This window comes from Grammomys surdaster, unplaced genomic scaffold, assembly GCF_004785775.1.
Source record: "Grammomys surdaster isolate TR1022 unplaced genomic scaffold, NIH_TR_1.0 126109, whole genome shotgun sequence".
NCBI lineage: Eukaryota > Metazoa > Chordata > Mammalia > Rodentia > Muridae > Grammomys > Grammomys surdaster.
Genome location: NW_021620917.1, coordinates 351,656 through 363,798, shown reverse-complemented (window position 1 = coordinate 363,798; position 12,143 = coordinate 351,656). Strand labels below are relative to the sequence as shown.

Genomic DNA, 12,143 nt, shown 5'->3' with positions numbered 1-12,143 from the left:
TGACGCAATCTCCGGGCGAGGTGGGCGGGGCCCCGCGAGGGCCTTATTCTGAAGAGTTTCTCACCGGAGCGGAAGCCGTCAATAAAGAAGCGGCGGCTTTAGATGCTTGAGTTTCCGGTGAGTGTTTCTCTGCTCGGTTCTCGAGTACTGTATCTTTGGCAATGGTTACGGCCAGGAGAGCTGTGTGAACTGCTTAAGCGACAGAAGCTGGAGTCTCCGATGACTTGGTGCCTTCATCGTTCTGCACAGGGGATGGTAAACGTGGGGCTCGCTCTGTGTATGTGTTTGCGTTTTCCCACGTCGTTTTCTCTTCCGGGACCGTTTTCTGTCTAAATACCGTTTTTTTTTCTCAGATGCTTCTCTTGAGGTTTATGCCACTGTCCCGTCCGTAACTTCGCTTTCGTTCACCTCTTTTCCCGAACTCTTCTAGGTCTGTAAACAGCCCAACACATCTTTCTCCTGATACGATTACCTCGTTTTATCTCTACCCGGATCCGAGAGTCTCTCGGGTTGAATCTTCCTAGGTCAGGGGAAAGTGATTCTCTAATTGGGCTGTGCGCTTTGGGAAGGGCTCAGATTCAATCTATCTCTGGAAAAACCGGAGCAAAGACACTGATGGGGAAGTCAAGAGCCTCTAATCTGTTAGACTCGACAGTTGTCAGCTATGTGACTCTGAGTCCACCTCTTAGAGTTTGATTCGTCATTTATTAAATTGTTAAGGAGGTGTATGTGTGTGGTGGTGGGGTTTTAAAGGGTCAGTCACCATACAGTGGATGGCACTGAATACATTTCTGAACAGATGAGTCGGTTATGCTTATAGGCTTCTCTTTACCAGCTAGAAAGCTTTATGCAATTTAAAATAAAAAGCGTTTCTATTTAGATTTTGACTGGCCTGCTTCGTTGTTCCAAAAAGAGAGATTTTGGCAGTTATTTAACATGCTAAATCTATTGCTTTTATTCTACAGATGAGACAGAAGACTGAAAAGTGATCTCCCCCAGAGTCACCGAATTATTGGTAAATCTGGACAAGAACACAGGCTTGTAACTTTGAAGACCAGGGATTTTTATATTATTCTTGTAGGAAAGAGACCCAAAGGTATTGTGCACTCTTTTCGTGTGTCTGTCTCTCTCTTTCTTTTAGGGCAAGGTCTCATGTAGTCTAGATTGGGCCCAAATTCACTATACCCTAAACTTGTCCTGAACTCTGATCCTTCTGGTGCCACCTTACAGATGTTTGGATCATACGTGTATCACCATTCCCATCTAGGGAAGCTAAGTAGCTGTTTTGGGCCTTCTGGAGAATGATCTACCATGGACATACATTTTTGGTTTGAGGAGGGGGGAAGGGTAGATAGCAAAGCATCCAGCAGAAATCAACTGGGGAAGCCATTTTAAGGCATCTAGCTGGAGTGCCCAGTAGAGTTCTGGCTATAAATATATAGATGTCTCAGACAAGGCTTTGAAGCAAAAGAACATTGTAAAAGTAGAGATGACACCGTCACTGTTGCTCACAGCATCCAGCAGAAGCTGGTTGAGGAAACTGAAGCAGTCTATTAGTGTTCCTGATTGAACTCTCTCTCCATGGCTGAGTTTCTCATGGCTGAAGTTCTAACAGTTCTGGCTTCTCTTTTCTACTGTAGATGCTTTTATATCATGAGATAAACAATAGATTACCTTCCAGCAGATATCAAGCAAGACCTCAAGTGTTTTGATTCTTGGGCTGTTTTGCCATTCTTATTCCTCCCTATTGTAGAGAGTGTGTTAGGGGAACAGCCCATGCCCAGAGGCTGGGGAGGATATTGAGACACCTGTTTGGTTCTGAAATAGGGGGCAGAGACAACACATGGTTACTCAAAGGTATAACATACATTACACTCTCTGAGTGACAGCTCGAGGAGCAGGGGAATGGCTGCCAAAGTCCTTTGACAGCCTGAGGCTCAGAAAGCAGTTGATCTTTTTGTAGATCTTTACAAGCTATCTTGCTGGGAAATGCCCAAAGTCAAAAGAAGCCGGAAAGCACCTCCAGATGGCTGGGAGTTGATTGAGCCAACTTTGGATGAACTAGATCAAAAGATGAGAGAAGGTGAGTGGGGTCCTCCTGCCTGGGTATGCTGGACAGTGTCAAGGCTCAGTGTCTCCAAGGATAGTAAGAAAAATGCTGAGTAGAGGCTTGTAGCAAACAAGGTTCATCAGCTCAGAGTGTTTGAAAGTTCTGAAGAGTAAGATAACATTAATGAGAATATTATCCCCCTCCCCAAAAAGGTTTGTTGTTGTTTCATTATTAATGTATTTGTGAAAGGTTGTATTTTACTTTGGGGGTGGGGATGGCATGTATGCATGTGAGTATAGGCACCTGGAGAAGCCAGAGGAGCGTGTGAGAACTCCTAAAGCTGGAGTTACAAGCAGTTGTAAGCCACCCTGACATGGCTGCTGGGAATAGCCCCATTATGAAGTCTTTGTATTCATGCCCTTTTTTATTTTTGAGACTCTAGCTTTGGCTGGCCTAGAATTCTGCTGCATATTCACATTCTTTTTGCAGGCCTTTTAAAGTCTTTATCTCATAGTCTTTGAACCATGTAGCAGTTTCTGCACCACAGCACCATGGTGATCGTGCGCTTTAGGAACCTTTACTTTACAGTCTGCTTGTCTTTGGAAATTTTATGATGATTGCGGTTATTGTGATAAAACACCAGACCAAAAGCAACATAGGGAAGGAAAGGTTTGTTTGGCTCACAGTCTATCATTGAGGGGCTGTCCAGGCAATACTAAGCATATCACCTCCAGTCAAAAGCAGAGAATGAAGCTGGAGAGATGGCTCAGTGGTTGAGAGCACTTATTGCTCTTACCAACACCTCTCTGACATCCACGGGCAGCCAGGTACACTAGTGCACATACATACATTTCGGCAAAACACTCACATACATAAAACAAAATATAAGAAACTTAAAAGTAGAGGTAGATGAACACATGCTGTTTGCTTAATACAGAAGTTCAGCCTCATACCTCCACATCATTCATAGTCAGAGTCAGTCAGTCTACCTCAGTCAGGCCAACATGACTTAGCTCATTCCTTGAGGGAGGCTCCCTTAGGTGATCCAGGTCCTGGCAAGATGGTAACTTTAAAAGCCATCTTACTGTATGACTACTTAAATTGGTATTTGTGTGTGGCAAGGAGGGTAGTACTACAAAGTTAGTGTGTAGGGATTAGAAAACAACTTACAGGAGTCAGTTTTCTTCACCATGTGGGTTCCAGGGATCAGACCTTAATCTGCTTTGGGAGCAAGCACCCTTACCCACTGATCTAGCCCATGGGCCCCCTGAAATATTTTTTTTTTAAATATATTTGAGTGTTTTGTCTCATGTGTACTATGTTTGTATCTAGTATTTACAAAGGCCAAAAGAGGGACACTGGATCCCTGGAACTGGAATTAGTTATGAGCTGCCACCTAAGTGCTGGGAATGGAACCTGGGTTCTCTGTTAGAACAGCCAGTGCTCTTAACCACTGAGTCGTCTCTTCAGCTCCCTTTGAATTTCTGTTTAAAACAATCTTTGGAATACTTGTTTAAAGTTAATCTGATCATTGCTATTATGAGGTCATACCTGCAGCAATAATTATTAAGCCAGTGTTAACTCAGCTTTCTCTTTTCTCAACTGATTGTGCTAGACCATCTCTGTGAAATGCCTGAAACTTATAGTCAAAGTTGCTGTGGGGCAAGAGTTTTTTTAACACAATTCTGAAAATAAAGGAAATTAGAGTGTGGAGTAAATGGAGAGTCTTCAACACTCTTTAATGGATTCCTAGACTCAGGGTAACTCTTAACTCCTTGGAGAATTGCCCGACATTTTCTCCTCTATTTTATATTCTGCTAGAAGGGCTGGAGGATTCCAGGTTCTTGTTAGCTCTTTTTCATCACTATCTACATGAATATAAAGTAGTCATAGCTGTAATTAAGGAAGCAAACATGCTACATCCTCTGCAGAATGATTAGCTCCAAAACACATACATGCTTTTTTCTCCCCAGCTGAAACTGAACCCCATGAGGGAAAGAGGAAAGTGGAGTCTCTATGGCCTATCTTCAGGATCCATCACCAGAAAACCCGCTATATCTTCGACCTCTTTTACAAGAGGAAAGCCATAAGCAGAGGTAATGTGACTGGCTGGATTCTTTGACCTTTAAAAACTGTTACTATGTGTGCGTGCATGTGCCATGGCTTCCATGTGAAGGTTGCAGGATAGCCTGCATGCAGGTTTTTGCCACGTGGGTCTGGGGGATCAATTTCAGGTTATTAGGCCTGTGTAGAAAGCAAAGCATTGGCCCCTGAGGCATTCTGCGTCTTTATTGGACTTGAGTGGCTTTCAGGATTTATACAGTAGTTCATAAAAACCTGGGTCTGGTGGCATGCACCTTTAATCTCAGCATTCAGGAGGTAGAGGCAGGTGGATCTCTTATGTGTTCGAGGCCAGCCTGGTCTACAGAGTTGAGTTCCAGGACAGCCAGGGCTACACAGAGAAACCCTTGTCTCGAAAAAACAGAAAAGGAGGAAGAGGAGGAAAGTAAAGGGAAGTTCAGATCTATACTTTCAGCACTTGGAAAGCAAAGGCAGGAAGACTGTAGGGAGTTCCAGCCAACCCTTGACTGTAATGTGAGATCCTGGCCCCAGAAATGAAAATTAAAGCAATGGTTTTCTTTGCAAATCCAAGCATCAGTTTTCTCACCACGGAAGATGAAGAAATCTGTGTGTTACTGCTGAAATAAGGTTACACTACGTAGCCCTGACTGGCATGGAACTTATATACAGACTGGCCTCGAACTCACAATGCTCTACCTGCGTCTGCTAATTTCTGGGATTACTGGCTTTTGTTGTTGTAGTTTGGTTTTTTGAGCCAGGGTTTATGAACTCATAGCTCTCCTGGAACTCAATTTATAGACCAGCCTGGCCTCGAACTCAAAGAGATTGTTCTGTCTCTGTCTCCCAAGTGCTGGGATCAAAGGCTTGTGCCACCATACTCAGCTTTTCTTTTTAGTCCATATTCTGATGTCTTGTCCCCAACTTTCTGTCAGAACTCTATGAATACTGCATTAAAGAAGGCTATGCAGACAAAAACCTGATTGCAAAGTGGAAGAAGCAGGGCTATGAGAATCTGTGCTGCCTGCGCTGCATTCAGACTCGAGACACCAACTTTGGCACCAACTGCATTTGCCGGGTTCCCAAGAGCAAGCTGGAAGTGGTAATGCCTGATGGGTGGATGGGGGCTATTTTCTGTTTAACACTTTGCCTTAGTTGACCACAGGGTTATTTTGGGAAGTAGTTTTGTCACTGGAACCCTGCTAGCCACCCTTCCCAAAGTGAGTCCTGCCCAAGGATCCTTTTGAGGTGGAATCTGGGGCTGGTCTCAGTACTGCTGGTGGGCAGATAACTGAAGCAGACCTCATTCCTTAGGGGGCAGTGATGGCAGCAGCTATGAGGTGATGGGAGGTTTGTGCTAGCGAGGCTAGTCGTCAGGTAACCTCTCCCTCTAGGCTCATGGGGACATTAATCTCCCGCGTGTCTTCTGCTAGAACTTTGTTCCAAAGCCAAGAGTGGTGGCTCAAGCCTTTAATCCCCGCACTTGGGAGATTAAGGCCAGCCTGAGCTAGTACTGGAGATCCTACTTCAAAAAGAAAAAATGGTTTTAAGGGTAGGCCAGGCACTCAACAGCAGTGCTGGTATACAGTAACTGGGCTCCAGTCTGGCTCCAGTCTCCAGACCCTTGAAATGGAGCACCAGTCTGAGGTAAGGACAGATGGGCCATCCATTCAGCTTGGCCTCAACTGTTTCCTCTTAGTTTTCATTGAGTGCAGATGCAGATGGCCTCAGCTCAGCAGGAAGCTCTGTCCTCTGTGCTAAGGGTGGGCTCTGTGTGGATGTGTTGAGCCATGGCTAGTGAGCAATAGCCGTTTCTCACAAAGCTCTTAGCCTGTGGTTTAGGTTTAACTGAGCTTCAGGGCCAGATTGTTACCTTAGTTGATAGAGGGCCCCTTAGAATGCATGAAGCCATAGAAGCCCTATGTTCCATCTTTAGTGCCCCATAGAGCCAGATGTGCAACTGTACATCTGTAATCCCAGCACTTAGCAGCTGTTGGCAGGACCAGAAAATTAGGGTCATCCTTTATGAGATGGTTTCTCAGTTAAAACAGGTCTAACAGAGCTTCACCAGAGAACTTTGTTTAGAATGGGCTCACGGTCTCCAGAAAAGGAGATAAATGCACATTGCTCCAGTCCCCCAGCCAGTCACTATGCCCCAATGGCCTTAAGAACTCTGGCTTTAGCCCTCTGGGCAGTGGCAGGCCCACCATTCTTTGTGGCAATCTTAGTGTCTTGTTATAGCAATCATACACAGACACTAACTTCACCCTGGTAGTAACTGTTTTCATTTCACAAAGGAGGTGAAATGTCCAAGTGGAACTGTCTAGTAGATGCTCTGCAAGAGAGTATCCCACTAGCACCCTGTTGAGCAGGTTCTTTTAGGAGTGTGCAGGCTGTAGCAGTGTATTCAGACGTTCCTTTTCTGTTACAGGGTCGCATCATCGAGTGCACACACTGTGGCTGCCGAGGTTGCTCTGGCTGACACCCTTGACTCCCCTGCATCCTGGACTTTGAACCTTGGGCTCATGCTTATTGGGCTACTGCCTCCTGAAGCAACTCTTCTCTGAGTGGTGCTCTGAGAAAAGACCCAGGGGAAGCATGAGCTCTACAGGTGACAGCTTTAGTGTTGACCAGCTGAAATCTGTAAAAATAAAACCTTTAGACCTCTTAGTGACATTCATTCTCTCAGAGCATCGAGCTGTGGAATGCAGGGAATGGACTTAGTCCTGGTATCTCTATGTCGTAGATGCTGTGTGACCATGATTATTTGTCAAGTATGTCTTGGCCTTTGGGACCTGCTATGATCTGGGCACCCTGAGTCCAGCATTTTTTACACCTATGCCTGTAAAATGCTATGGTGCCTCTGGAATATTCTTGGCTTCTAAAGTTGAAGGGACTCCTGGGCTCCACCAGCAATGTGAAGGCTGGGTACTTGTCATAGCAACGAATTCTGTCATCCATCCATAAGGCCTCCAGCACTGTCAGTGGTGTCTTGGTCCCCGACAGGCTTGTTCTGGAACTCCTGCCAAGGGTGGGGGGCTTCCTCTGCTGGCATCACTTGCAGCCACTTCTTGTAATAAGCGCGGAAGCCATCAATCTTCTCCAAGTAGGTGTTTTTTTCTTTGTACTGTAATTAGAGGTACACAGGACTGTGTCATTGTGAGTGACATATAGGAACAAAAGCTTCACTATGAAACCTGTCGCTTTGTACAGTGAATATAGACTATGCTAAGAAAGAGAATTTAGAAATGTTTTCAGCCAATCTAAATTACTGTATGTCACCCAAAGCTAACCCAAGACATGGCAGCTGGCCTCTGTTCTTTCTTCGAAACAACCAAATAATTTGACATTAGATTTATTGCTGTAAAAGGCCAGGTTCTAGAAAATCTGTTAATTGGGAGTAGGCCAGACCACCCTTTGCCTTACAGCCATCTAATATAAGAACACTACAGTGTCCCTAGCCCATGGAAGTCACCTTAGCCCCACAGATAGAACTGAGGCATCCCCTCAACCTTCTCACTATTCTTCTGACCTTGGATCACTGCAGAATCTCCTTGCAGGGAGGAGAGGTGTGATGAGTTTGAAATAATAGGGGCACCATGGGAAAAATTAGCCAAACACTGTTACAACACAATACTAAAAGTTTGAATTTAAAAAGGTTTAAGTGTGTTGTAAGCTGGGCATGGTGAAACATGCCGTTGTTCCCAACATGTGGATAGCAGAAACAGGCATATCTCTTTAAGTTGGAGGCCAGCCCACACTACAATGCAAGTTCCGAAATAGCCAGGGCTACACAGAGACCATGTCTAGGAAATAATAAAAAGATGAAATGTGCTGAAGAAATGGCTCAGTGGTAAAGAAATGGCTCATGAGGACGAGTTCAAACCCTAGTACCATGACTTCTGCTGTGCAGTCCCTGAGCTAGGGATACAGGACAGGAGACAGCAGGCTAGTCAACCGATGGGCTCCAGTGTCAGTGAGAAGTCCTGGCTCAGAAAAGTGCAGAGTGACAGAAGGCTTGAAGTGGTCTTAGGTCTTCGGTTGCACTAATACCCTTCTATGCACTAAGACTATGAAACCATCTATTAACAAGTCATTCACAACATGGATTTGAACATCTAGGGCTGGAGAGAGGACTTGGCAGCTAAGAGCCTTGAATGGGTTCCATTTCCATGCACCTAGAAGATGGGCAGAAAACCACCTATAACTTCAGTTTGAAGGGGTCAGGCCTCCATGGGTACTGCACACACATTGTACACAGACAAGCTAGATACCCATACATGCTGATGACATAGGCCTTTAATCTCAGCACTAGGGAGGCAGAGGCAGGTGGATGAATCTCTGAGTTCAAGGCCAGCCTGGTCTACAGAGTGAGTTCCAGAACAGTCAGGGCTACACAGAAACCCTGTCTCAACCCTCCCACCCACCTCCACTCCCCCGCCACCCCCCCCCCAAAAAAAAAAAACAGCTGGAGAGATGGCTCAGCAGTTAAGAACACTGACTGCTCTTCCAAACGTCCTGAGTTCAATTCCCAGCAACCACATGGTGGCTCACAGCCATCTGTAATGGGATCCAATGGCCTCTTCTGGTGTGTCTGAAGACAGTCACAGTGTACTCACATACATAAAATAAATATTTAAAAAAAAAAACCAAAAATCCCCCAAACACCCATACAGGTTTTTAAAAAGGCAACAAGAAAGTGACCTAAGACACTCAGACATGCCTGCCCTGCTGAGCCACTCATTCTTTCTCAGCAAGTGTCACACGTGGCAGCTGTTCCTGAGCACTGCCTCAGATGTGCTCTCACCATTCACTGTCTCCCTCCCATCTGGTGTAGTCATCTCGACCATAGCTACATCAGTGCTCTGGAGACAGCACAGGGCCTGACTCAATAGAGCCCCACACCAAAGGAGCCTGATGTCCTGGAAGGGGCAATACGTACAGTAGCCTTCATCAGACTGTATCACTTGCAATCCCACTACACAACCAGTCAAAGGCTGAGTACTGAGCAGCAATCAACACATAGCACTGGGAACCAGGGGAACAAGCATGCTCCCTCTCTAAGTCCAGGTGGTCCAGTGAAGACAAGAACCAAGTGTGAACACAGTAAACATGGTATCACAAGACTGGTATGTAGGGGAAGGGGAGGCAGATCTGAGAAGGGCTACTTAGACTGGACACAATGGTGCACACCTATAATCCCAGTCCTAGAGAGGTGTAGGCAGGAGAATCAGTAATTGGTCATGGCCAGCCTGAGTTACCTGCCACTGCTAATAAAAACAAAAAGAGGGGGCCGGGCGGTGGTGGCGCACCCCTTTAATTCCAGCACTTGGGAGGCAAAGGCAGGCAGAATTCTGAGTTCGAGAGTTTGAGGCTAGCCTGGTCTACAGAGTGAGTTCCAGGACAGCCAGGACTACACAGAGAAAACCTGTCTTGAAAAACCAAAAAAAAAAAAAAAAAAAAAAAAAGTGGGCTAAGAGAGATGGCTTATTAAGAGAACACACTGCTCTTCCAGAGGATCTGAATTTAGTTCCCTGCATCCACAACCAGACATACACCACAATCACCTGTTAGCTCCAGGGGAGTCAATGTGGCTCACGGGCTTGAGTTTCTCTTAAGAAAATTGTTGAACAACTTTCAGCAAGGAAATGAATGTCAAGACCCAAAGGTCAAAACCAGAGATGGCGGCAACTAAGGCAACAGTAAGCACTGACAGTAAGCTTGGTACACATACCCGGTCAAAGGTGGGAGGGTACTCGGCTGCAAACTCCAGCTGGCGGATGACCACTTCATTCACTGGGACGCTGTTCTGCCTCATGTCCTTCAGGATGTTGATGAGATAGGTGTAGTCCAGCTTCTTGAGGGCTGCGTTGATAAGGGTGCTGTAGATGTGGATATTAGGGGTCAACTGGGACTTCTAGAACATAAACATCATGAACATGGTCAGCAGGATGCTGGTGGCTGGTAGGACAAAGCAGTCGGCTATGGCAGGTCCACAGATAGGTCTGCTCCACAGACTAGGCACCAGAACAAGGAGGGGACTGTACACTAGCGTTCTAGTCCTCCACAGATGCAAAGCAAGTATGCCCTATTTGGGGAGAAAGACTGGTGCTCAGGGGTCAACAGACAGACAAGTACCTCCTCACTCCTGCCTGTGGTTTACTAGTTGACACTATCATCATCAGGTGCTGGTGAGCCTAGAACAGCCAACATTAGCTGGGTGATAGAATGTGTGGACATTACTTGGTCCTTAGAAGTGTCCACTGCTTGGGCTGGATGAAATCCACTCAGCAAGCACTCATGAATGTCAGAGAGTGTGCGTCAGAGGGAGCCAGGGGTGTGAAAACTACCCTTTGCCCCCAGGGCTTCTGGTCCATCCTTCCAGGATGCTGAGGCTCAGCCCCATTCACACTGCTCCACTGGAACCAACACCAACTTCAAGTTCTCAGGACCAGTGTTTACAGTGGCTCAAAATCTGCTTGTTGGGGGGGGAGGGGGGAGGGTCATGGACATTCTACACTAGAAGGGGTGCTATTCCACTTGCCCCGCCCCATATTCATTTGATCCTGCTGGGCCTCATTTTCTCAACAATTTTCTTCCTGAAAATCCCAGAGTTCTCCCAGAACTGTGGGCAGCAGGCTTGGGGTTAGGCCTGGGCCCCTCACCTTCATATCTGCAAGCAGCTGCATACCATCCCTGGGCCGATGGCACCCAATGGCCAGATTGCAGAAAGTCCGAAGATTGGGGACAATTCCCTTCTTTGCCAGGATTGGCAACAGTTCCTGTAGGACAGACATGCAACCATTACCTGACCCACAAGTTCCGGCCTATTGCTCTGATGTATCACTCTTCCGTATGCTAGAGACTTAGGACCACAACTCTATTCAGAGGCCCTGACTCCCTCAGCTGACTGTATGGCAATCCCGGTCTCAGCTCAGCACTCAAGACCTCATACCTCTCTGTCTCAAATGTCCTTCTTTTATCTCTCCTTCCTGCCGTCTGTCTCAAGCTCCTTGGCTGCCCATCCCTGCAATGGGCCAAGAAACCAGGAGCTGGTGATACAGGGGAGGAAGCAGCACTGACCAGTTATGGTATGAGAAAGAGAGCACCATTCAGCCTGGGAGGGACCCAGGGAAGGATTCCGCCATCTTGGCTTGTCCAGAGGAAGGTATGCCCTGGACTGTCACCAGTTCTCTGTCACCTCTGACTCTCAGATGCACAGACATTGCTTCTGTCAAAGCAAGCATCATACACAAACTGTGAGCCACATGGTGGCATGCATGCCTTTATGCCCAGCATTGGGGAGGCAGAGGCAGTCAGGTCTCTGTGAATTTGAGGCCAATCTGGTCTAGAAAGTGAGTTCCAGGGCTGCAGGGATGTTACACAGAAGAAACACTGTCTCAAAAAACCAGAAAATAAAAACAAAACCTGATTATGTAAGTGAACGAAACCCTTTAAGAAGCCTGGCTGTTGTCTCTGTGAGATGGAGAAAGCCACACAACCAGATAGTGCCTCCTGATCTGACCAGGACAGAAGCAGATAGACCTGAATATGGATGAGGAAGGTCAGAAGATTCTGGAGATATACTAGGGTGCCTCATGGCAATTCTTTCCTGGAGGGTGGGAGAGAGCTGGGGTCTGGTCCTGAGGCAGGGTCCCACTACAAAGCCTCAGCTAGTCTGGAGTTCACTATGTAAACTTGGAAATCCACCTACCTCTACCTCCCAAGTGTACCACCATACCCAGTCCCCCCTCCCTTTTTCTCTGTCCCTTGTTGTTTTGGGTCTTTTGTTTTTGTTTTTTAAGAAAAGGTAACAGGCTGGCATTGAACTTTCAATCTGACTTACCGGATTATTTTATGTCAACCTGATACAACCTGATAGGTAGGAATCTCAATAAGATTACCTACATATTATTATTAAGATTAATAATACCTACATAAGATGGGGCTGTAGGGGATTCTCTCATTCTCTCTCTCTCTCTCTCTCTCTCTCTCTCTCTCTCTCTCTCTCTCT

At 46.3% G+C, this 12,143-nt stretch overlaps 2 protein-coding genes across 4 annotated transcripts in view; one reads left to right on the top strand and one right to left on the bottom strand.

Annotated features, from left to right (window-relative positions):
- Positions 1-50: 50 nt before the first annotated feature.
- Bud31 (BUD31 homolog) lies at positions 51-6,803 on the top strand. 3 transcript variants are annotated; one of them, XM_028756083.1, is made up of 7 exons: positions 126-255; positions 354-430; positions 966-1,096; positions 1,964-2,083; positions 4,024-4,146; positions 5,065-5,231; positions 6,561-6,803. In XM_028756083.1, the coding sequence occupies exons 4-7, from the start codon at positions 1,990-1,992 to the stop codon at positions 6,609-6,611; spliced, it is 435 nt and encodes a 144-aa protein (XP_028611916.1). In that variant the 5' UTR covers positions 126-255; positions 354-430; positions 966-1,096; positions 1,964-1,989; the 3' UTR covers positions 6,612-6,803. The 3 variants fall into 3 exon arrangements, with proteins under 3 accessions (XP_028611915.1, XP_028611916.1, XP_028611917.1); XM_028756082.1 differs by lacking the exons at positions 126-255; positions 354-430 and adding an exon at positions 51-117; XM_028756084.1 differs by lacking the exon at positions 354-430.
- The window catches only part of Ptcd1 (pentatricopeptide repeat domain 1), a 19,844-nt gene continuing 12,022 nt past the window's right edge, over positions 4,322-12,143 (bottom strand). Inside the window, exons 7-9 of the mRNA XM_028756078.1 lie at positions 10,795-10,911; positions 9,864-10,046; positions 4,322-7,256 (exon numbers count right to left, since the gene is read on the bottom strand). Of these exons, the coding sequence (XP_028611911.1) occupies positions 7,083-7,256; positions 9,864-10,046; positions 10,795-10,911 (474 nt within the window). The 3' untranslated portion in view covers positions 4,322-7,082. The remainder of the gene's footprint in view (positions 7,257-9,863; positions 10,047-10,794; positions 10,912-12,143) is intronic.

Bases quoted from the DNA above. Each gene is read 5' to 3' on its own strand.
- Bud31 (XM_028756082.1), top strand. From the start codon at position 1,990: ATGCCCAAAGTCAAAAGAAGCCGGAAAGCACCTCCAGATGGCTGGGAG. The intron at 4,147-5,064 runs GTAATGTGACTG...ACTTTCTGTCAG, and splicing joins GAGGAAAGCCATAAGCAGAG to AACTCTATGAATACTGCATT. The intron at 5,232-6,560 runs GTAATGCCTGAT...TTTCTGTTACAG, and splicing joins CCAAGAGCAAGCTGGAAGTG to GGTCGCATCATCGAGTGCAC.